General features: G+C 35.3%; 1 protein-coding gene across 2 annotated transcripts in view; it reads left to right on the top strand.

Moving 5' to 3' along the window:
• The window catches only part of MEMO1 (mediator of cell motility 1), a 107123-nt gene that overhangs the window by 68312 nt on the left and 15516 nt on the right, over positions 1 to 23295 (top strand). Inside the window, exons 1-2 of one of the 2 annotated variants that reach the window (XM_081796976.1) lie at positions 594 to 787; positions 17425 to 17567. In XM_081796976.1, the coding sequence (XP_081653102.1) occupies positions 609 to 787; positions 17425 to 17567 (322 nt within the window). In that variant the 5' untranslated portion in view covers positions 594 to 608. Of the gene's footprint in view, positions 1 to 593; positions 788 to 17424; positions 17568 to 23295 lie in introns of those variants that run through there. The other variant, XM_081796977.1, reaches the window with a different exon arrangement.

The raw sequence follows: 23295 nt of genomic DNA on the forward strand, positions 1-23295 counted from the left end.
ATGATACATGTCTTTCTCTGTTTGACTTATTTCACTCAACATAATACCCTCCAGTTCCATCCACGTCGTTGCAAATGGCAAGATCTCATTCCTTTTGATGGCTGCATAATATTCCATTGTATATATATACCACATCCAGAAGCTTAATTTTTAATTTTGAGGAAAATAGCATGCTTAATAGGAATTTTCTGTTCTTTGTATGGCAGACATCTGAGATGGGAAATAATAATCCCATAGATTTTGTTATAAAACAAAACAAAACTTAAAAACTGTATCATTAACCTCACGAGTAGGTAGAGCAGTGGCTTTGCCATGTTTTACTAGGAGTTCTAATCAACTGTGTTCTTGTTGGCATGTGCTGCTTAAGTCAAGAAAAAGCTTAGCCCCAGAGGTAATTAGATGTAATAAAAAGAATTGATGAACATTTTAAATGATTATTTTTATATAACTGTGTAACATACGAAAATGCTGAGTAGTCATCACATGTATTAGTGCTTTGTTTGGTATGTAAAAAGCTAGTTTTTTCTTCTTTTTTAAAGATAAAAATGAAGGAAAATATTCTGTGGTACTTCTGTCTCTTGCCAAAGCATGTAGTTTTTTGTTACTGAATGGAGTCTCACAGAATAAGGATATACATTAATATATCTGTTTTACTATATTTTGAAATCTCTTTAGTTTACGGAGAACTATGGAAGACAGGAATGTTTGAACGCATGTCTCTGCAGACAGATGAAGATGAACACAGTATTGAAATGCATTTGCCTTATACAGCTAAAGCCATGGAAAGGTATATTGATTAATATAAGAAATCCCAGAGAAATCATAAGTATTAATTTCTTTGGAATTATTTTCACTGGGTAAAATAATCATTAGGATAAAGAGATTTAAAAAAAATTTTTGTTATTTGAGGGATGGCTGGCTTAGTCAGTAGAGCCTGCAACTCTCAATCTCAGTGTTGTGATTTTGAGCCCTACATTGGGTGTAGAGATTACTTAAAAATAAAAAAATCTTCTAAAAAATTTTACTATTTGAAATGATGTAAAAATTTGAGATTGGATGTTTCTAATGTGGATTGAAGTTGGTTTTGAGTAGTTTGCCTATAAAGGCTGAACATGTGAATTGACATGGTTTTTTATTAGGTGATAATGTTTTAAAAACCTCTGTGTGTATGTGAGTGGGGTGTGTGTGTGTGTGTCTGCCTTTTATTCATTAGACATTTATCTCAGAATAACATTTTTTATGCTATAAGTAAGTAATCATAAAATTTTAGATTTGGAAGTAACATTGGAGCTCATTTATTTCATCCTTATGCAAAGTACCTGAATATTTTTTATGATATGCTTGGCAGATTATTGTTATTGGTACTTGCTAAAGGTCTTCCAGTGGTAGGATGCTCATACGACTATTAAGTAGGATGCGGACAGGGACAATACCTATTTTATTCTCCACTTGTATCCCACTGCCTAGCACAATGCCCATTTCATAGTAGTCATTAATTTATTTTGTAAAATGAATTTTTTAAAGAGTTTTCTTCTTTTAGGGCAGTATTCAAATTAGAAAGTCTTCCTTTTGTAGGTCACATATGTCTAATTTTTTCTTTTAAAGATTTTATTTATTCATTTGACAGAGATAGATACAGCGAGAGAGGGAACACGAGCAGGGGGAGTGGGAGAGGGAGAAGCAGGCTTCCAGCAGAGTGAGGAGCCTGATGCGGGACTCAATCCCAGGACCCCGGGATCATGACCTGAGCCAAAGGCAGATGCTTAATGACTGAGCCACCCAGGCGCTCCTAATTTTTTCATCCATTTCCTTTACATGGACTTAATATTCCATATATAGTTTGACTAGTTCTAAATATGGTGAGATTATTCCTTCCCTGGATCTTGTCATTATATTCTCTTAGTAAAATACATGGTGTATTATATAGGTTTACAGTAAATATTTGTTAATTAAATGTATTAATGAAGTCCAAGATCACATTGACATTTTTCATGTTGATATGGCTTACTTGCTATTGGCTAATACATTTGTGGCCAGCTAAAGCCCAAGGCTTTTTCCTACAGTTAAGTTGGATTATTTTCTCTCTTGTACTTTTGTGGTTTCTTTTTAACCCTTAGTTACTACTATTTAATTTTTCCTTGTTGGTTTTAGTCTATTATGGCACTCTTTTTGGACCATTTCTACTCCTAATTCTGTTATGAGAGAGTTATTTAACTTCTCTCATTCCACAACTATTCACAATGGTAACTGTGATGCATTGTGTAAACCTGAAGATGTTTCCAAAATATCAGTGTGATATTAAATTATAAGCAGTATAATTTTAGGTTAATTGTGTTTTACCACATTCTAATCCTTCAGAAATTGTTAAACCAATATATGCTGTTTATTTCCTGGAATGCTTGTATAATCAGGACATTCCATTCTTCAATTACATAGAATAATATAAAACTTTTGTTATTTCTTGAAATATTTGCATATTTTGTCATGAGAAAATATATTTTAGACTTAAGAAAGCCAACAATATCCTTAAGGAAGTTTTAACAAAATAATATTTTTGTTATTTCAAAAGTAAAACGTGTAATGTTGAAAATTTAGGAAAATAGTAACTTAAAATCAACCAAAATTCCTGTTCATAATTCCCCCTCTGTTAAATAGTGTTAAATAACCACTATTAAATATATCACTTCTCAAGAGATCTTCCCTCTCTCCCAGATTACACTTGCATCTCTAATACTGACTTTTTGAAAGTACCCAGTACTTTTCCTTTGTAGTCTTTGCTGCACTCACTACCTGTATTAGTTATCCATTACTGTGTGAGAGATTGCTCCAAAACTTAGTGGTTTAAAATCACAACCATTACTCTAAAAATTATTGCTTACAAATTTTAGGTCAGGAGTTTGGGCAGGGGACACCTTGCTTTGGTCCATGAGATGTTGACTGAAGTAAGTTGAATGAGGCTAATGGATCCAAGATGGCCTTGGTGTTAGCTTTTAGTTGAGACACCTCATTTCTTCTCTAGATGGTCTGTTTGTTCATCAACCAGGGCTTTTCTCTCTTCTTGGCTTCTCTCTAGAAGGATAGCCTGCTTTTCTTTACGTGGTGATTTAGGGTAACCAGAGAACAAAAACAAAAGTTCTCTGTCTCTTAAGGCCTCGGCCTGAAACTACACAGCATCATTTTTATCACATTCTCTTTTTAAAAGCAGAACACAGTATTAGCCAAGGTTTAAGGGAAGGCGAATTAGATTCCACTTCTTGATGGGAGGAGTAGCATGTGTATATTCAGGAATAGGAGGAATTGTTGGTAGCCATCTTTGCAGATGGACTATGTCACAGTTCTTCTGATGGACAATTCAGTGTCTCTCCACCATGCAGTACTCAGTCCTCCTAAGATGCCCAGAAATCTCATTCAGTTAGGACCTCAGGTTCAAAGTTCTGTATAGTACCATACAGAATCATTTCACTGTCCTAAAAATCCCCTGTACTCTTCCTGTTCATCCTCTCCCCCTACACGTATCCTGCATTAGGTCATGATGTGGATGAGGCTTTCTGGGTACAGCTCTTCTTGATTTGGATACGTGTGAACTAAGAAGACAAGTTTTACCCCACCTGCCATTCACTCCATATACAATTTTGAGACAGGAATTTTAAAAAAAATTGTTTTTAAAGATTTTATTTATTTATTTGACAGTGGTCGAGCACAGGCAGGGGGAGTGGCAGAGGGAGCAGCAGAGGGAGAAGCAGGCTCTCCGCTGAGCAGGGAGCCTGACAAGGAGCTCGATCCCAGGACCCTGGGATCATGACCTGAGCCGAAGGCAGACGGCTTAACCACCTGAGCCACCCAGGCGCCCTGAGACAGGAATTCTTAACCACACAATAGATAATCGCTGTGGAGCGTGAAAGAATGGGAGGCATATAGTAGCCTGTGATCCAAAGCAATTCTGAAATCTAGTCAGGGAACAGAGAATGTTCTTTGATTAGGGCTTGTTTTGACTTGTAGTAGTGGCTTCATAATTCCTTACTTTTCCGAGCTCTTGGGGCTTGGTCTTTTAGGCTCTTGGCTCTACTTGCTGACTCATTTTTACTTCTCCATGAAATGGGCCTTGTTTACACCTGAGTATTCATTTCTGTCTGCTTCATGTATGTGACAGTTTGAAAACTTAAAAGCCTCTTTTCATTTGGAACAGTGTTTATTTTAGTCTAAACTGGTAGAACTCCATTAAACATTGTGGGTTTTCTGTATATCAGATTATAAGTGCATCCCATTAGGCAATAGTCACACCCACACAGTTCAGTGAGTGACAGGACTCTCTCTACTTTGGATCCCAGTATAGGGTCCTGTAAGGTTCTTGGAAGCTCTTTTGCCTACCTGAGAGAGAATGTAAGCCTGATCTTATTAAGTCTTTCTGTGGTCTTAATAAAGGATTTTACAGATGAATTTTTGATTTGATGATTGTGAGCCCATGATTTATTGGCAGTACTCTGGATTTGATCTTTGTCTTCATGTTGTTTCTTTGACAATCTTGCTATCTGTAGAGGCTAGTGATGAGAAACAGCTATTTTCCAACCAAGCAACTCTTGTTTAGAAATATTTCCTTTAAATTCTGCTTGTAATTCCTCAAAGCTCATGTTTTCTTTTTTTACCTTCTCATACTTGGCTACAAAGTAGCCAGTGACACTTTGAATATTTTGCCTGGAAATCCTAGCTAGATCTATAATAGGTTCACTAGGTATATTTTTAATGTCCCAAGTTATTATACCTGTGATCATTCTGCTGATTGTTCTGCCCATATATAATATGGGCCCCTTTTCTTCTGGCCTTGTGTGGCTGTTTCCTTACTGCTCTGGCAGTTCCCTGTCTCCTTCTCACCCTTCCAGCTTCTGCCTGCCTCAGTGTCCTCAAAGCCAGTGTTTTAGGTTTCTGTTCCAGTAGTACCCTTTCCAGGCACCACTTTTTATCTCACGTATTGTAGCATAACAAATCACCTCAAAGTGCCTATGTTTTTTGCTTATGACTCTGTGAACTAGAAATTTGGTCAGGGGTGAGTGGTGACAACAGGTCTGTGTTCCATCTGCTGCCAGTTGAAGCAAGCTGACCTAGGCTGAAGGCTCTAGGGCACCCTCACTTCTTGTCTGGGGCTGCGATGCTGGTTGTCTACTGAAGCACCTTCGTTCTTGTCTCGGTGCTCTCCATCTCACCTGTTGTCATTTGTCCTTCAGGGCCTCTCTCTTCATATGGTATCCCTCTCCTCAGATAGGCGTGGACTATCATGAGGTACATGGCAGTTGAGGGCAGCAAGAAAGCAAAACTAGAAATTTTCAGGCATCTTAATATCTGGGTTTGGAACTGGCACAGTGTTACTTAGGCCGCATTCTCCTCACTGTAAGTTGCAAGGCTAGGTTCAAGGGGAGGGAGAAAGAGATTCTACTTTTGATGGGAGGGGTGACATGGGCATTCAGAAGTGGGAGGAATTTTCAGGGATTATACTTGAAGATAGCTTACCATAGTACCACTGTAATTAAATAGCTCTTTTGGTGATTGCCTGCATATGTCCCCCTTCCTTGGTAGTCCCCTACCTGCTCCCTGCCTGAGGACAGCTTGTTTTTACTGTACTTTCTGTGCCCAGCTCAGGACCTGGTACACAAAAGGATTCCCGTAATTAATTTTTGAATGAATTAATAATGATCTTCCCATTATTAAATATTAAATTTTTTCCCAAAATGAGGTCAAATGTTCTAACTGTGTTTCATATTATAGACATATTTTCATGTCATTTTTACTTCTTTTTATTGAATATACGTAGAACTTTCTAGAGTATGTCTGTATAATGCTTTAATCATTTGACCATTTAATTTTCTAACTTTTCTTTCATTTTTTTCACTATAGTCATTACAGATTTTTTAAATTAAATACCTAAGGATTTTACAGATGAATTTTTGATTTGATGATTGTGAGCCCATGATTTATTGGCAGTACTCTGGATTTGATCTTTGTCTTCATGTTGTTTCTTTGACAATCTTGCTATCTGTAGAGGCTAGTGACGAGAAACAGCTATTTTCCAACCAAGCAACTCTTGTTTAGAAATATTTCCTTTAAATTCTGCTTGTAATTCCTCAAAGCTCATGTTTTTCTTTTTTTACCTTCTCATACTTGGCTACAAAGTAGCCAGTGACACTTTGAATATTTTGCCTGGAAATCCTAGCTAAGGTAGGTATAAATAATACCTAAGGTATTATTTATAATTCTATGTGTTATCTTAAACAGATTTAAAAAATAATATTCATTAGAACTTTTAAAAGAAATAATGAGTAGTATAAGAGAGAAAACATAAAATGACCCATAATCTCCTTGCTTAGTTAACCCTATTGACATTAAAAAAATACTTGTACAGTACTGTACATGGTTTGAAAATGTAAACAGCATCAAGAAGTATAAAATGAAGAGTTAAAGCCTCCCTGCTTCCCCTCAACCAGTGTTCATTTGATAGTAAACATTGTTATGTATATACTAACATATATGTGCTTATATGTTTATATTATCTATATAAGATTTATATGTACAGATACTTATTTGTGTAAATTAAAACATGTAAACAAGAGATCATGTCTTACATACTTTATTCCGATCTTTTTTTCCATATATTATTTTTATTATTGAAATGCATAATAATTTTTACATCGCTTATAATTGTATTGAGAGAGTTAAGTTAGGATATATAGAAACCATCTATCTTGAAAAAAAAAAACTAGTTAACTCTGAAGATTAATAGCATTGGATCCCAGCCCTTCTTTTTTCTTGTTCAGTTACCTTTAACATCCCCCCACATATTCCTCTCTCTGTATCATTCCCATTTACTGTTTGTTACAGTTTAAAATTTTAATTAATTGTTTTGGGTAATTTATATGCAGTAAAATGTACTCTTTAAGGCATAGAATTCTATGAGTATTGACAAATTCAGAGTTGTATATATTCATCACAGTCCAGATATAAAACAGTTCCTTTACCTCAACTTCACTATTTTTGTTCAGAAAAATGTGCAGAGTACATAGGATGCTTTAGTAACTTTGAAAATGTTTCACTGAGAAATATGGCACTATAAAACCATTCATGTTCACTATGAAAGTATCATCATTTTCTTCTTAGCCATTTAATACTTTCTGTTACTGCTAATATTTTGGAACATAGACAACTTGAAAGTACAGTACAGTGTATTTAAATATGTTCCATCTTCTGCTTTAGGTTCTAGCCAATCTTACAAATTCAGTGTGGTTAGGATTTGATAACTCTTGGAGTACTTAGACTATTATTAAAAAACAACAACTTGATTTTATGCAGTTTACCCAGATTGTTAAGCTGCAGTCTTGTAATTCTTGTGTTTATCCATATTGATTATATGTTTGAGTTACCTGAGTGAGAACACTACTATGGCTTTGTATGGTATTAAGTACTATTAACTGAACAGTTTTTCCTGTTCTTAATATCTTGCATTAGTATGGTACATTTGTTACAGTTGATGAAGAAATATTGATACGTTATTAATAACTAGGTCCATAGTTTGATTAGGGTTCCCTTTTTGTGTTACATAATTTATGGGTTTTACCAAATGCCGGAAGTCCTTGTTATCTACCATTATAGTACCATACAGAATCATTTCACTGTCCTAAAAATCCCCTGTACTCTTCCTGTTCATCCTCTCCCCTTTCATTCCCCCCAACCATCCCCTGGTAGCCATTTACCTTTTTACTATCTCCATAGTATATAGTCATATAGTTTCTGGAATGTCATATAATTGGGATCGTACAGTATGCAGCCTTTTCAGGTTGGCTTCTTTAACTTAATAATATACTTTCAATATTCCTCCATATCTTTTTTTGGCTTGATAGCTTATTTCTCTTTATTGCTGAAGAATATTCTATTTTATAGATGTTCACAGTTTATCCATTCACCTATTAAAGGATTATTGATATAATTGGATTAATATCTGTCATATTTGTTACTGCTTTGTACTTACTGCCCGTGTTCTTTATTTCTTTTTTGTTTTCTGTTATTCTGCTTTCTGTGGTTTTAATTGAGCATTTTAATGATTCCATTTTTTTCCTCTCAGCATATCAATTATAGTACTTTTTTTAAAAACCTTTTTTAGTGGTTGCTGTAAGGTTTACAACATGCATTTGCAACTAATCCAAGTGCACTTTAAAATAACACTATACTGCTTCACAGATAGTGCAAGTACCTTACAGTATTTCCAGTTTGTCCTTCCTGTTCCTGATAACACTGCAGTCATTCATAAGCTATAATTACAACATATTGTTACTATTAGTTTTTGAAGAAATTGTTATCTCTTGGATCAATTAAGAATAAGAAAAATCAAATGAAATAAACTAAAGATGTTATTTTATCTTTATTTCTTCTCTAATGTGCTTTCTTTCTTAAAGTAGATCTGAGTTTCTGACCTATATCATTTTCCCTCTCTCTGAAGAACTTTTTACTAGTTTATAGCTCTGATTTTATTATGTTCTAGTACTTGCTATTTTGGGTTGAGAAAGGAATTCTTTACCACCACCTCAGGAACACACTAGAGACTTCTTTTATGATGTTTCTTTAAGTCACAAATAATGTATTTTATTATATATGGGGAATAATTAGGTAGGCTAGCAAACAAAACTCATTTTGTCCCCCTAATGGCAATTCTCCTCCCTTAAGTTTTTTTTTTTTTTTAAGATTTTTTTTTAATTTACCTGACAGAGACACAACGAGAGAGGGAACACAAGCAGGGGGAGTGGGAGAGGGAGAATCAGGCTTTCTGCTGAGCAGGTGGTTTAAGACATTTCCTGTCAAGTTTTAAAAATTTTGGTTAATATGCATTTTTCAAATGTTACAGAGATACTTAACTGTACTAACCTGTGTGCAAGGAATGATGGGGAATAGAAAAATAAGCAAACATTGTGTATTTCCTCAGCATATAGCCTGGTAAGAAAGATAAAAAATGTGGGGTGCCTGGGTGACTCAGTTGTTGGGCGTCTGCCAGGGTCCTGGGATCGAGTCCCTCATCGGGCTCCCTGCTCAGCGGGGAGCCTGCTTCTCCCTCTCCTGCTCCCACTGCTTGTGTTCCCTCTCTCCCTGTCTCTCTCTCTCTGTCAAATAAATAAATAAAATCATTTAAAAAAAAAGAAAGATAAAAAATGTATATAATTAGATGTAATATAATTCCAAAATGTATTAAGTGCAGTTGAAGAGTCTATGGGATCCCAAAAAGGGGATGTGGGAGCAGAGAGATAAACTTAGGGGAGCATATAAGTGGCTTCCTGGCATACATAGCATTTGAGTGGACTTTGAAGATGGCTGTAATTTTCACAAAGTGGGGCAGGTTTCTGTGGGAAAGGGAGTTCTGTAAATAGAAAGTATAGGAGTAGGAAAACCTGGGGCTTAAGAACGGAAAGCTATTTACCTTAGCTTAAGGAAGTTGCAAAAAGGCTTGCCTAGTAACTGAGGTATGTCTGTAGATGTTTTTTGTTTGGCCTGTATAGTTAGAAAAGTTTTCTTTATATATGAATATTTTTAATTGGATATTATTCCTACCACTTCCTGTTATCTTATACCTTATCCAACTTTTAATGCATATATAATACTAACCTGGAGCTGGAGGCATTTGGGTAGGTGACCTGTAGAAACACAGAGTAAGAGAGGCAGGATTTGGAAGTTGGAACAGTAGGTTGGGACCATTTTATAGAGGTCATTGAATATCATTGTAAGATATTTGTATTTTATTCTGTGATTGGTATAGAGCTAGTAAAAGTTCCTCGTCAAAGGAAGGACATGGTTAGAACTTGAAATCATAAGCATATTACTCTTTTTTTCTTTTCTTTTAAGTAGGTTCCATGTCCAGTGTGGGGCTTGAACTCACGACCCTGAGATCAAGAGTCGCATGCTCTACCGACTAAGCCAGCCAGGTGTCCCAAATATTACTCCTTGACTGTGTGATGGTACAGTGCAGGATGGATTAGAGTTGGAAAAGATTGTTAGAAATAGTTTAGTAAAGAAATCATGGGGCTTTGAACTAAGGCAGTGGCAGATGGGTAGCAAACTGAGCAGATAGTGGGAGACATTGGAAGGTTAGAATCTACAGAACTTGGTAAATGTTTCTGTCTGCGGAGTAACATGATTTTAAGAGCATGCAGGAGTGAAAGGCCTAATAATGTGCCATTATCAGAGATGGTAAAGCCAGAAATAGGTATAAGTTTAAGGGAATATAGGGCATGGAAATGTTGACTTGTTCTTAATAAAATATGGGAATTCATAATTTTGACAGCAAGCTTAACCAATTTGTGATAAGATTATTTTGCTTCAGGTGGTTGAGTAGTACCTGAAATATGCCTGCCCTTGTGTAAACCTTTTTTCTCAGTATTCTTACTCAAATGGAAATTAAGAAAGATACATAACCTTTGAAGTTCATTTTGGTAATCTGATTAGATTCACTTAACTGATGAAACAGCAAAGACTTATAATGACTTAAATATTTTTAAAGATTTTATTTATTTATTTATTTATTTATTTATTTATTTATTTATTTTTAGATTTTATTTATTTTTCAGCAGAGCGAGAGATAGCGAGAGAGGGAACAGAAGCAGGGGGAGTGGGAGAGGGAGAAGCAGGCTTCCCGCCAAGCAGGGAGCCCGATGTGGGACTCAGTCCCAGGACCCTGGGATCATGACCTGAGCCAAAGGCAGACACTTAATGACGGAGCCACCCAGGCGCCCATATAATGACTTAAATCTTAATCTGAGTTGTCATTGACAGCTAGCTTGCCTCCCCGTTTTCCCTCTCTTTTCCTCCTTCCCCAGTTCTTTGGTTCTGCCTGATGTTTTCTGGATCTTTTTAGTTTGTTCTTTCTTATAGTGAGTGAAAGTATTCTGTACAAAGTCTATATGCATGTCTCTGTGGTCTGAAGGTGAATTTGATCAGAAAGAAAAGATGAGAAATTATTTTTTATAAGGCTCCCCTAAAACTCTGCAGTTATGATTCCTTTATGCCACTTTGCCTTTAACACCTGTTTCAAGGGTTCCACCACCAGCCTTACATTTGAAGGTTCATTAGAAGGACTCACAGTTTATTCATGGTTATGGTTTATTGGAAAAGATAGGATACACAAGAGGACCAGCAAGGGAAAAGGACACACCAGGCAGAATCTGGAGGGATCCAGGTGGAGGCTTCCAACATTCTCTCTCTCATAGGATGGGCTGAATAGAATGTGCTTCCTCCACCAGTGTAACACATGTGCAATTTTTCTGGCCAGGGAAGCCTGCTTTAAGATTCAAAATCCAGGATTTTGATTGGGGGCTGATAATGTAGGGACTCTCTGCCTGCCTAAATAGCCCCAGCTACTGAAATTCTAGACTCTCAGAAGGAAAGTGGGTGTTTGCCATTATCATTTTGTTTACAATCCAGGTTAACTGGTACGGTGTCCCAAGTGGGTAAAACAGCCTTAATCAACGTAAGGAAGGAACAATGTAAGAGCCAAGGGCTAGTCTTTACAAGCAGCCCCTTCTAAAAATTGCCGCAACAGACCTGCTAGGTTAATTCTCCTGCAAGATTCCCATTCCTCTTTTTCCAATTCGAGGCTGCCATAAGTTTCTGACTCAATTAAATGCCGTTCTAACGCTTCTTATATCTTGTGTTTGTATTAGATCTTAAAATTTTACTTTTCTTTTCTGATTGTGGCCTCAGTCAAGGTCCTCAGATACTAGAATGTAGATTTTTAATGCGCTGTGCCTTCAAGAGTATTGGTGATATAGTAATATTTGTTTTTAAAGGGAGTGTTCCTCTCATGGTTCTGGGATTTCAGTTCTTTTTAGTCTGTTACACATCTTGGATATATTAATTTTCTGCAGTATGGTTTAAGGTATAGGACAGAAAAGGAAGAGATAAAACTTTCCTCTACATTACTGAAGTGCTCATAAGAGCCTTGTAAGCAAGGTAAGTATTATTAACTCTATTTCTACTAATGACCAGTTGAGGCTTAGGGTAGTTTTAGGTAACCTGCTGCAGGTAGCACAGTTTGCAAGGGGCAAAGGTGGATTTTCTTTTTTTTTTTCTTTTAACAGCTCTATTGAAATATGATTTACATCCTATAAAATTCACTCACATAAGAGTACAACTCAGTGATTCTTAGTTAAATTTATAGAGTTGTGCAATCATTCTCATAATCTAGTTTGAGAATATTTTCATTACACAAAAAAAGAAACCTTGTGTGCATTTGAGGGCAGTTCTGGCTCTGACTCTCAATTTTTTTTTTAAGATTTTATTTATTTATTTGGGAGAAAGAGAGAGCACGATCTGGGGGAGAGGCAGATGGAGAGGGGGATACAGACTCCCTGCTGAGCAGGGAGCCTGACGCGGGGCTCCATTCCAGGACCCTGGGATCATGACCTTAGCCGAAGGCAGAAGCTTAATCGACTGAGCCACCCAGGCGCCCCTCTGACTCTGATTCTTAAGCAACCATTTATCTGATTTCTGTCTCTGTAGATTTATATTTTCTGGAAATTTCATATGAATGGAATCATATGAAATGTCTTTTGTATCTATCTATCTATCCTTTTCCCTTAGCATACTGTTTTTGAGGTTCATCCATGTTGTAGTATATATCAATAGTTCATTCCTTTTTATTGCCATAGTTATTACATTATGTGAATATACCATATTTTGTTTATCCATTCACCAGTTGATGGACATTTAGGTCACTTCCATTTTTGGCTAGTAGGAATAATGTTATAAAGATTCTTATACAAGTCTTTTTGTGAACATATGTTTTCATTTCTCTTGAATAGATACTTAGGAATGATGTGGCTGGGTCCTATAAATCTATGTTTTAACTCTTTCAGAAACTGCCAAACTATTTTCTAAAGTGATGGCACCATTTTATATTCCAGCAGCAATGCGTGAGGGTTCTAGTTTCTCTCTATTCTGGCCAATACCTGTTATTGTTAGTCTTTTTGATTACAACCATTCTGATCGATGTATAGTGTAACCTCATTTGGTGTTAATTTGCATCTTTCCAGTGACTCATGATGTTGAGCAACTTTTCAGTGTTGTTATTAGTCATTTGTATGTCTTCTCTTGTGTAATGTCTGTTCATATATTTTGCCCTAGTTTAAATTTGATAATTTGTCTTTTTACTGAGTTGTAAGAGATTTGACGTATTCTAGATACAGGTTATTTTGCTTTGTTGAAGAGCAAAAGTTTTTGATGAATTCATTTTATCATTTTTTTCTTGTGTGGATTTAGCTTTTGGTGTATTTAAGAAATCTTTGTTTGATTCAGGGTCACAGAGATTTTCTCTTCTTGAATAGGAATCAGCAAACTACCCTCTGCGGACCACATCTGGCCCACAACTTGTTATTGTAAATGTTTTATTGGAACATAGCCATCCACACCCACTCATTTACATATCACCTGTGGCTGCTTTCTCTTTACAGTGACAGTTGAGTAGTTATGGAGATTGTATGGCACTCAATACCGAAAATATTTATTATTTACTTTGTGGACCCTTTAAAAAGATTGTTGCTGACCCCTGTTCCAGAAGTGTTGTTATTTTAGCTCTTATAGATATGTCTGTTACCCAATTTGAGTTAATTCTTGTATGTGGTATGAGGTAAAGATCTAAGTTCACCTTTTTTTTTTTTTTTATGGTTATTCAGTTATTCCAGTACCATTTGTTGAAAACACTATCCTGCAAGTAATGAGTCATTTTCCTTTTGCTGCTTTTAAGATTTTCTCCATGTCTTTGACTTTCATCAGTTTTATTACAGTGTATCTAGATGGGTATCTCTTTGTGCTTATTCTACTTTGGGTTGTTGAGTCTCTTGGAACTGTAGATTAATGTTTTTCATGAAATTTGGAAAGTTTTCAGCCATTATTTCTTCTACTAGTTTTACTGTACCTCTTTTTGGGACTCCTGTTGTATGCATCCTGGTATGTTTGATGTTGTCTACAAGTCTCCAGTGCTCTGTTCTTTTTTCTTCAGGTCTTTTTTTTTCTCTCTACAGATTGATGATTTATTTTATCTTTAATTTCACAGCTTCTTTATGTAATATTTTCAGACCATCTAGTAAATTTTAATTTCATTTGCTATACTTTTCAACTCTAAAATTTCCATTTAGTTCTTTTTAATAGCTTGCATTTCTTTGTTGATATTTACTACTTATTTAGTCATTGCCATATTTTAACTTTTTAAAGCATGGTTTCCTTGATTTTTTTGAACATATAATAATTATTTTGAAGTCTTTGCTAAATCTGGTCCCATGTGGATACAGCTTCTACTGGCTACTTTTTTTTTTTCTTTTTCCCCTGAGAATGTGTTACACTTTCTTGTATTTGTGGTTCATAATTTTTTCTTAAAACTGGACTCTTAAAATCATGTATTATAGCAACTTGATTCTGGTTTTATTAAAATTTTCTACAGGTGGTAGGGGTGGTGGCGGTTGTTTCATTCGTTCTTCATTCACTTTTTTTTTTTTTTTGAGTAACTTTGTTGGCCCTATATGCAGAATTTACCCCTCCCAAAATTGTGGCTACTGATGTATCTCCTCAGCTTTTCAAAATTTCTTATAATTTGGCTTTCTAGAGTTCACCTTTGTGTCTGCATTGCTTAGTGCTTAGCTAATGATTGGTTGGAGGTTGTGATTGAACACCTTGGGCCGGTAAGGCTTTCATCCTCTGCTGGTGGATTAGGTATAGTTTGGGGAGCATATTCAAAATTTGGGCCATTTTCTAGCTTGCCTCCTTTCCTTTCTGTTGGGTCTTCTCTGGTCTCCCTCTGTGTGCACGCGGATTTCCAGTCAGCCTGGGTTGTGTGATGTTGGTTTCTCTCAGGTCTCCACTTTCCCTTGGGCATGCTCTCCTAATTAGCTGGCATTTTGGGGTAGCTTGGGACCTTATGGGTCTCCCCTGCACATATGTGCTTGCTGCCTTCTACTCAGACGGGGTTATGTGGAGGGCATCAATCCTTTCCTCAGAATATGTGAATTTATCGGGTCCCTCTGTGGCTCTCTTCTTTCCAGAATCTCCCTGTTAAATTTCTAGGTAGTCCTCAGGTTTGTGGCTTGCCGCCACTGGTGCTGTAATCTCAGGCTACAAGAGCTACAGGCCTTTCTGTTTCCTGCTGGGTGTGAGTTTTCTGCTCTTAGCTCCAAATCAAAGTCAGCTCCCTTGAGCAATGAAGCTGCTGGTTTTCACAGCCAACCTCATCATATTGGTGGAGTGGGGCAGGGGGATGGAGATAGCTCCTGGTAAGAAGCCAGACTCCTACTGTTCTTCCCAAGAAGTTCAGTTATTTTACATGAATAAACTGTTCTTACTGTGTTTTTTGCCTGGTTAATTTCTAGAGCACAAAATGGTTTTTTTGTTTTTTGACAGTTTTGTAATTATTTTTTGAGGGTGAGATTTTGTACACCCTCGCTGGGGAAGACCAAATTGACAACTTGAATTCTAAAATCTAGGAATATTACATTTCAAAGCCAGATGTTCTTTTTTCTAATTCATACTTTGTGGAAATACAGAACAACAAGTAAATTTTTTTTTTTTTTTTTTGAGAAATAACAAGGAGGTAGATGTTGATTCAAAGCTTAGATTTCTAAGTATGAGCCTTTTACTTTGGTATAGATAGATTTGCAAGCTGAGGCTGAGGGTAAGTGAATGGTTTGGTGGCTCTGTGGAATCGTAGACATGTATTATTTCTTTAGAGTGAGCCAACGATTGTTGACAAAGTACTTTCCCGGTAGTGTTTCTTACTTCATAGCAATTTTAAAAAATAGATACTGTAATTATGATCATTTTACAGATAAGGAAATACATTTTTAGGTTAGTAATTTACCCACCCTCTCAACTTTTATTATGTGACGGAGATGGTACTTGAACCTATTTCTTCTGGCTTCTTGTTTTTTATACTCTATGTAACTGCGTCCCTACCATGTTATATAATTACTTACATACTCCTTGATGATCTTAATTTATTTATTTATGTAGATAGTACTTGAAGTTAGAACAGTTCATAACAATCTTCTTGAATTTTTACTAGAGCTCAGATTCTTTCCTTTCAAATGATAATCACTCTTAACTTATTGAAGAGCCCCTATTCATTCATGCAGTTGTTCAGCAAACTGGTAAAAGAGTCAGAGAAAGAGATATTCCATGGCAGCTTCCTCTGCCAGCTTCCTCTTTTTTTCTTACTCCATAGATGCAGATTCTGCCCAAGAAGCCCCTGCATTGCAGAGGGACTGGAGATCTGTATGATCTGTTTATTTCGCAATTGACAAGGGTAAGGGGGTCTTTCTGGGGGAGGCGCTTGGGTGCCCTGAATTTAGCTTTATGAAGCTGGGCTAACACTTATTTTGGGAATAAACTTAAACTTAGTATTTTTAAAAACTCTTTTATGAATTCTGTTTGTCCTACATCAGTTAAGTGTCAGATTATCATATTAAAAAGCATTTATTATAATGGTGATTTTTTTTTTTTTTTTTTAAAGTCCTGTTCAGAACAAGTCAGACAAACATGATTCACGCTTCTAAAATTCCAATCTGGGATCATTTAGAATATAAATAATATTGAATATATGTAAGTAAAATTTCACTGTAATGAAAATTTTAAAAGGCTTTGGATGAACATCTATTTCTATAGCCCATCATAGTTATTCTTTATTAATCTGCTCTGTTCCTTTTCCATAAATCTGTCAATCTGTAGAGTGAAAAAGGGACTTGTGGGTATGTCATAAACATTGTGGGTGGGTGTGGTGTCTTTTTCTTGCTGCTAGAAATTAATACCTACTTCCTTGAATTCTATGTCCACCCTAGATGCCAGTGAAATTTGAGTTATATCTTCATACTGTCCTGTATCTCTTTATTAGTGTAGGTAAAAGGTGCAGTTGGTGTTTCTTATGGGAGCCAAGATTAAGTTTTGTAGGTCTCACTTGGCAGGTTTATAAAGTGCCAGAAGTGGTGGTATTTATAAAAGGATAGGATTAAAATATTGAGGAAGAGTTTAATGCTCTTTTAAAATTGCGGAAGGATTAGGCAGATGATTGTAGCTTTGATGGGTAGTTGAGAAGACTTGACTTGGTGATGGTCTGATGGGCTTATTTTTGTATTTGAGGACATTATTACACCTGCTAGTAAAATAGCTTTGTTTACCTAAAGAAGTATTGTACATTTCTGTATTTAAATAGATATTTTTAGTATTCTGTGTCTCTCTTATTTTTAAATGGTCTTCTTTAAACATTTCATTTATAGATTAAAAAATTCAACAGTATGTATCTTACTATTACCATTATTAATAAATGTTCCACTTTTTAGTGCCAACACATTGGAAAACTACTTTTATTCTTCTACTTCTTAAATGACTTTTTTTTTTTTTTCTTTTTCTGTTTTCTTTAAGCCATAAGGATGAGTTTACCATTATTCCTGTACTGGTTGGAGCTCTGAGTGAGTCAAAAGAACAGGAATTCGGAAAACTCTTCAGTAAATATCTAGCGGATCCTAGTAATCTCTTTGTGGTTTCTTCTGATTTCTGCCATTGGGGTAAGTTCTAGATTTTAACATATTATGGTAGATAATATATACTTGTGGTTAATGGTATCTTTTCACTCTAAGCTCTGATTTTCAGTTCCTTATCACTTCCCTTGGAAAGTTTTACTTTTATCTGCAATGTTTAAAAGTGAATAAAAAAGTCTTTTAAAAAGGATCAGATTATGATAGTGGATTATGGATACATTTCCAAAGGCGACTGGTATAATTGGATTCACACTGTGAGGGCATCCTTGCTTAGCCACTTACATTAGTGGGAGTTAAGATCTTTTAACCCTATTTGCAGGTTGAGTTGAGTGGTAGATTCTCTGAAGTTAGTTTTTTTCGTAGATATAACAAATACTCTTCTTTAGAAGGTAGAAGAGCACTGTGTGCTATGCCAGTCCTTTTCCACATTTCTTTTTTTGTAATTAGTGTTTTTTTCTTTCTACTTTTCCTTTGGTACTTAATTTTTGCCATCAGTTTAGAACTACCCTCCAAAGAATGTAACATGTTGGCTATTAGCATTGTGGTCTTCATTGGTAATGGTTTATAAGGGTAAGGACTCTTAAGTGATTTTTGTTATTGTGAATAAAGAGAGTAAGGAAACTTCACAGTAAATAGATCATAAAGAAAGACATTTGTGGATGCCTCTTTGAGTAAATTTTATTTTTTGAATCTTTGAATATAATTTGCTCTCCTTTATCCATTGCTGTTCTAGAGTATTTTTGAATCCTTTTCCTTTTAGGACATCTCTCATTGGCTTGAGGATGCCAATATCTGTTCATCCTTCAGTTATTTCTTTGATTATAGAGAAAACATAAGGCACAGGACTATAAATTTTAAGATAGAGTACTAGAATGGCCAGAAAAACATTCTCAATGAGATATAGGGAGCCCTGGCTTTATGTGTCTTAAGCATTGATTACCAGAGTTGACTCAATATCTGTCCTGGTCAGGCTGGTATTTTCTCTTACCTTGCTCTGTGAATGGCGTTGAGATCATTTTAAGAGAGCCATCCTTCCTTATAGATAAGTATTTTGGTTTAAGGCACTAATTTCTCATCTGGGGCTGATTGTCTTATGAGGGGGCATTTGGAAATGCCTGGAGACATTTTTGGTCATTACAGCGAGGTGGGGTTGGAAGTGGGGATGCTTTAGGCATCTACTTAGTGGAGTCCAGAGAAGCTGCTAAATAAACATCCTCTAGTGCCCAGGACAGTCCTCATCAAAGAATTATCCTGCCCAAAATATCTAGTGCTGAGGTTGGGAAGTCCTGGCTTAGGGTATGCAGGTAGGTATGCTGCCTTACCAAACTCCCTAAGAGGTTCTCAGGGTTCTTTAATAATCAATTCTATTGACTAATTGGTTTGCTACCTTTGGCAGAAGTTATTTTTTATGGATTATAAGTATATTACTTAGATGTGAGGACTGGGTAGATGCTTGGAAATTCTGATGTTTAGTCATAGTTGATCTTAAAAACTAAGGAGTATCATTGTTGAAAAAAGGGTATTTTTCTTAGTATTGTGAATTTGCGTTGGTAATAAAGCATGTCCATATGTTTTAGAAATTAAAAATTCTTGAAGCATGTGTCCCCTCCCTCTTCACTTTTAAGGCTCTTATGAATCACTTTCAATTACTTTTATGATTTAAATAATCAGTTCCCCTGATACTGTTCTTTAGAATCTGGGTTCTCCCTCAAGGTTGGTACCATGTGCGATCATAGCATAAATCCACACAAAAATCAGTAGATGCTTTAAAATTGCTCTTTTCTGTTGAATCATTCTTTTTACCTCATTAATGAGTTCTAAAGCAAACAAGCCCTAGTCCAAATACTGTATTTAAGTACAATATTGAGAGAGAAAGATGAATTTTATAGTCTACCTAGATTCTTGGAAAGTTATTTAGGCCATTTGATCTTCTGTGTTGTAGAAAATTTTGGCATTTAAATTGTAAGCTAGGATTTCCTGGTGCTAATTACAAATAAGAACTCAAAATTTCCAAAGGTTGGTAGATGTTAGTTATGAGAATTATCCAGAGACTAAAACATATTTATATTTACATTTGGTGGTTAAGTAATAGAACTTTTCCAAGTGTTTATTTTTTTAGTATCACTATCACTAACAATACTCATTAAGTGCTTACTTTGTACTTATGGAAAGCACTGTACTAATTCTTATCAGGAAATTCGATGAAGATCTGGGGATAAGTGGAAGGTGTTGCATGGATACTATTCCAAGATTGGTAGTTTCCCTTCTACAATAGTAATAATAACCATCATTCTTGTAAAGTAAGATTCATTTTCTATTTTATATGCCTAATTGAAGTAATATGAATAATTGGCTAGTTATGGGTTAAAATGTCTTAGAAATTTTCATATTTCTCAAATTTCATGCTCTGGTGACATTGGTCATCTTTTTTTTTTTTTTTAAAGATTTTATTTATTTATTTGAGAGAGAGAGAACACATGAGAGGGGATAGGGTCAGAGGACGAAGCAGACTCCCTGCCGAGCAGGGAGCCCGATGCGGGACTCGATCCCGGGACTCCAGGATCATGACCTGAGCCGAAGGCAGTCGCTTAACCAACTGAGCCACCCAGGCGCCCTGGTCATCTTTTCTAAATTAATGAATGTTATACTTCCATTTCAAAAATCTAGTTTTTTCTTCTGAGGATATTTCTTAATGGTTTCTCCTTCTTCTTCTTGTCCTTCTTCTTCTTCTTCTTTGTAAGGATACTATATAAATTGATTTTACCATATCAAAGTAATGATACCACTGAATTAGAAATCATTTCACAGGAAGAATTCAGCTCCTCACATACTCAGAGATATTAAAAGTTTCATTGAGTTAAGCTGTCAACACCCTGTACATTTCTAAATAGCTGATTTTTGAGGAAAAATCACTTAATTGATTATGGTACAGTTGACAAGTTACTCAGATGCCTACAGTGGAATTTCGTTTTGTTTAATAATGTATTAGACTACTAGCAGTGACAACATTTTTCATTTCTAGTCATTATTTCTATTATGTCCAGCTTCTGTTAAAAATAAGGCAAGAGGTTTGGTGATAGAGACAGTGATTGGAAGGGTTTTGCCTGGTTGATTTTACTTGTTAGCCAATATCCATTACAAGAATGACTTTATTTTTTTTAAGTGTACTTTGCTTTAAAGATTTTCGTCTTTCAGATCCCATTTAAATTTTATAAGGACTTGAAAAAGACATCAGAGAGAGAAAAAGTAGGAAAATTAAAATATTCTCAAGTTTTCTTTTTGGGTGGGAAAAGCTAAGGGAGAGTGGGAACCTAGATTCTATTATGCCCCTTCTTTTTGTCCCTTCATTTGAATACCCCACCCCGCCAGAAAAAAAAAAAAACCTCACCATTTCAATTTCTGTCTTTTATTTTATCGTTAGTCTGAACCACATGAAAATTAGTCAGCCCAATAGGGTGATGTTTCCTAGTTAACACTTGATGATCTACCTCATTTCACCCTTCCTGCTACTACCAAGGATTGTGGTCTAAGTGAAGGACATTTGCTGCTAGTATTTGATTTTTACTATGGTTAGGTAATGTTATCTCCATACTTTTTCTGATCAAGTTTCTTGTCCTATAAGATGGCTCCATATAAGAGAATTTTGACTGGGCCTATTTTAGTTTTTCTAGTTGGTGGAATTTTCATTCTGTTTTCCTAACTTTCGTTTTTGCTCTTCTCCATATATATAATATATACTGTTAATATTTATGCTTTCCTGATCTCCCTGAAATTTATATTTTCACATTTAGATTATTGACAGCTTTCATTAACATAATTTCTAATTAACTTCTAAGAAGTTTCTAAATGAAACTGCATCTAACAGAAATTGATTTTTTTAAAGTCGATTCATTCTACTTAATTTTCCTTTTATGGCAGTTTTAAGTGCAAATTAACTTCAGTAAATTTACTTGGTAAATGTTAATGATAAATTATTTTATTAAAATATGAATAAAATTTACTACACTCACTTCAGTTTTGGATTTTTACATATAAACTTATATTTGTCTAGGTTTACATAATTTCTTTTTTATAAGTATGTGTCACCTATCAAAAGTGGCATTCCCCAGAATATTTATGAATTTTTATCTTTATTCAGATTTCTAGTTTAATATATATATTAACAAGTGATTATTCATGCCTGTTCTTTTTTCCTTTCTGTTGTTAGTCTCTTAGGTACCTAAGGTATTACTGTTTTCTAAATAATTTCAATTGGTTTAAGTATAAGTTAGCTAATTCCTGAAATACATCTTATCCAAGCTTTCATATTTGTCTTCTCAAATTTTATACATACTAATTCCACATATTTAAATTTTTGATCTTTTGAGGGAAGACTAATACTTTTTTTACATTATGACTAAGACTTCAGAATGAAAGGACTGTAGTTTTTCACGATTTCAATTACGAATGTCCCCAGTTTAGGTCCTTAGTATAAAATGACCTAATAATCTATCTCATAGGTTGTTGTGAGGGTTAACTCAGTTGAAAATGCTTTAACATATAAAGTGATTAAGTGATTGTGTAACAGTACAATTTTTACTGGACATATGTCTGAAAGTCTGTTTTGTTCACTAATCTTTTTGGGGGCTTTAAAATCAACTTTCCAAGCTCATTGTTTATTTCTGCAATCCAGTGTTTAGCTTAATGTTGAGGTATTTGATATTTTTTTACTTTTTGTTTTGAGGTACTTAAAAAGTAGTGTTGGTTCTTGTAAACCATTCATTGTTATGTTTGTCCTCATTAGTTGATTGTTGTGTGTTAAACAGACATCCCTGGAGCTTACTCTCCACACTCTGTGAATCCACTCATTAATCACCAGTCACCTTTGGAGATGGGAAAATTACTTACCTGTATTTCTTTTTCTCAGAAAGCGTGCTCTGGAATGGATTCACAAATGAGCTACCCTCCTTCCCTCAAAGAGTAAGGTTTCTGCTTTACAGGATTTTTTTTCTTGGGTTATTTTTCCTCTCATCTTTTGAATTTGAAAAGAACTGAGGGAAGGCACCTGAAGAAACTACTGACATACTCACTAGGGGAGCTCCAAAGCTTGTGCTGCCCCTAGGGGCAGTGTCAATGGCTCTTAAAGCTAGAAAGCTCATACTTGGAGTTGAAACAGGGGCTCAAAGAATCCATTTTCCCAGTGTACCTTCTGAAAGGATAAGTTTCAGGTAAGTAATTTTCTCTTACTATGTGATATGCTTTAGTCATACTTATAAAAGTATACAAGTCCAGTTCTCCAGGTACATAGGCAACTGTGTTTGCTCAGTTTAGATGCATAAGCTTTACTGAATGTTAGAAGTATTATAAAACAAAATGTCTGCTCATGAGTTACACGAAATCATAACATATTTTAAATCAACAAATGTTTGATTAAAGGTGCATTTATGAACAGTGTATTGTGCTAGTGTTGTCATTTCTTTTATTTCTCATTAAATAAAATCTTGATAAGCTTCTTTTTAATAATTAGATACAAAAGATTTTTTGCATTCAAATTCCAAGAGGTGTTTAACTGAAGTTGTGTGTGTGTGTGTGTGCGTGTGCATCTGCACACACCTCCCCCACCCCCACCCCCACATACAGGCTAGGATGATGGAAACTATTTACTTTGAATTAGATGCTTTTTGTATGTATATTGACCAGAATAATTACTCAAGTAATTTTTAAATGCTTGTGCAATTTTTAAAAATTATTCTAAGTTTGAGCTGTTTAAGTAAGC

This window comes from Leptonychotes weddellii, chromosome 10 (assembly GCF_054177405.1).
Source record: "Leptonychotes weddellii isolate Sample4059 chromosome 10, ASM5417740v2, whole genome shotgun sequence".
NCBI lineage: Eukaryota > Metazoa > Chordata > Mammalia > Carnivora > Phocidae > Leptonychotes > Leptonychotes weddellii.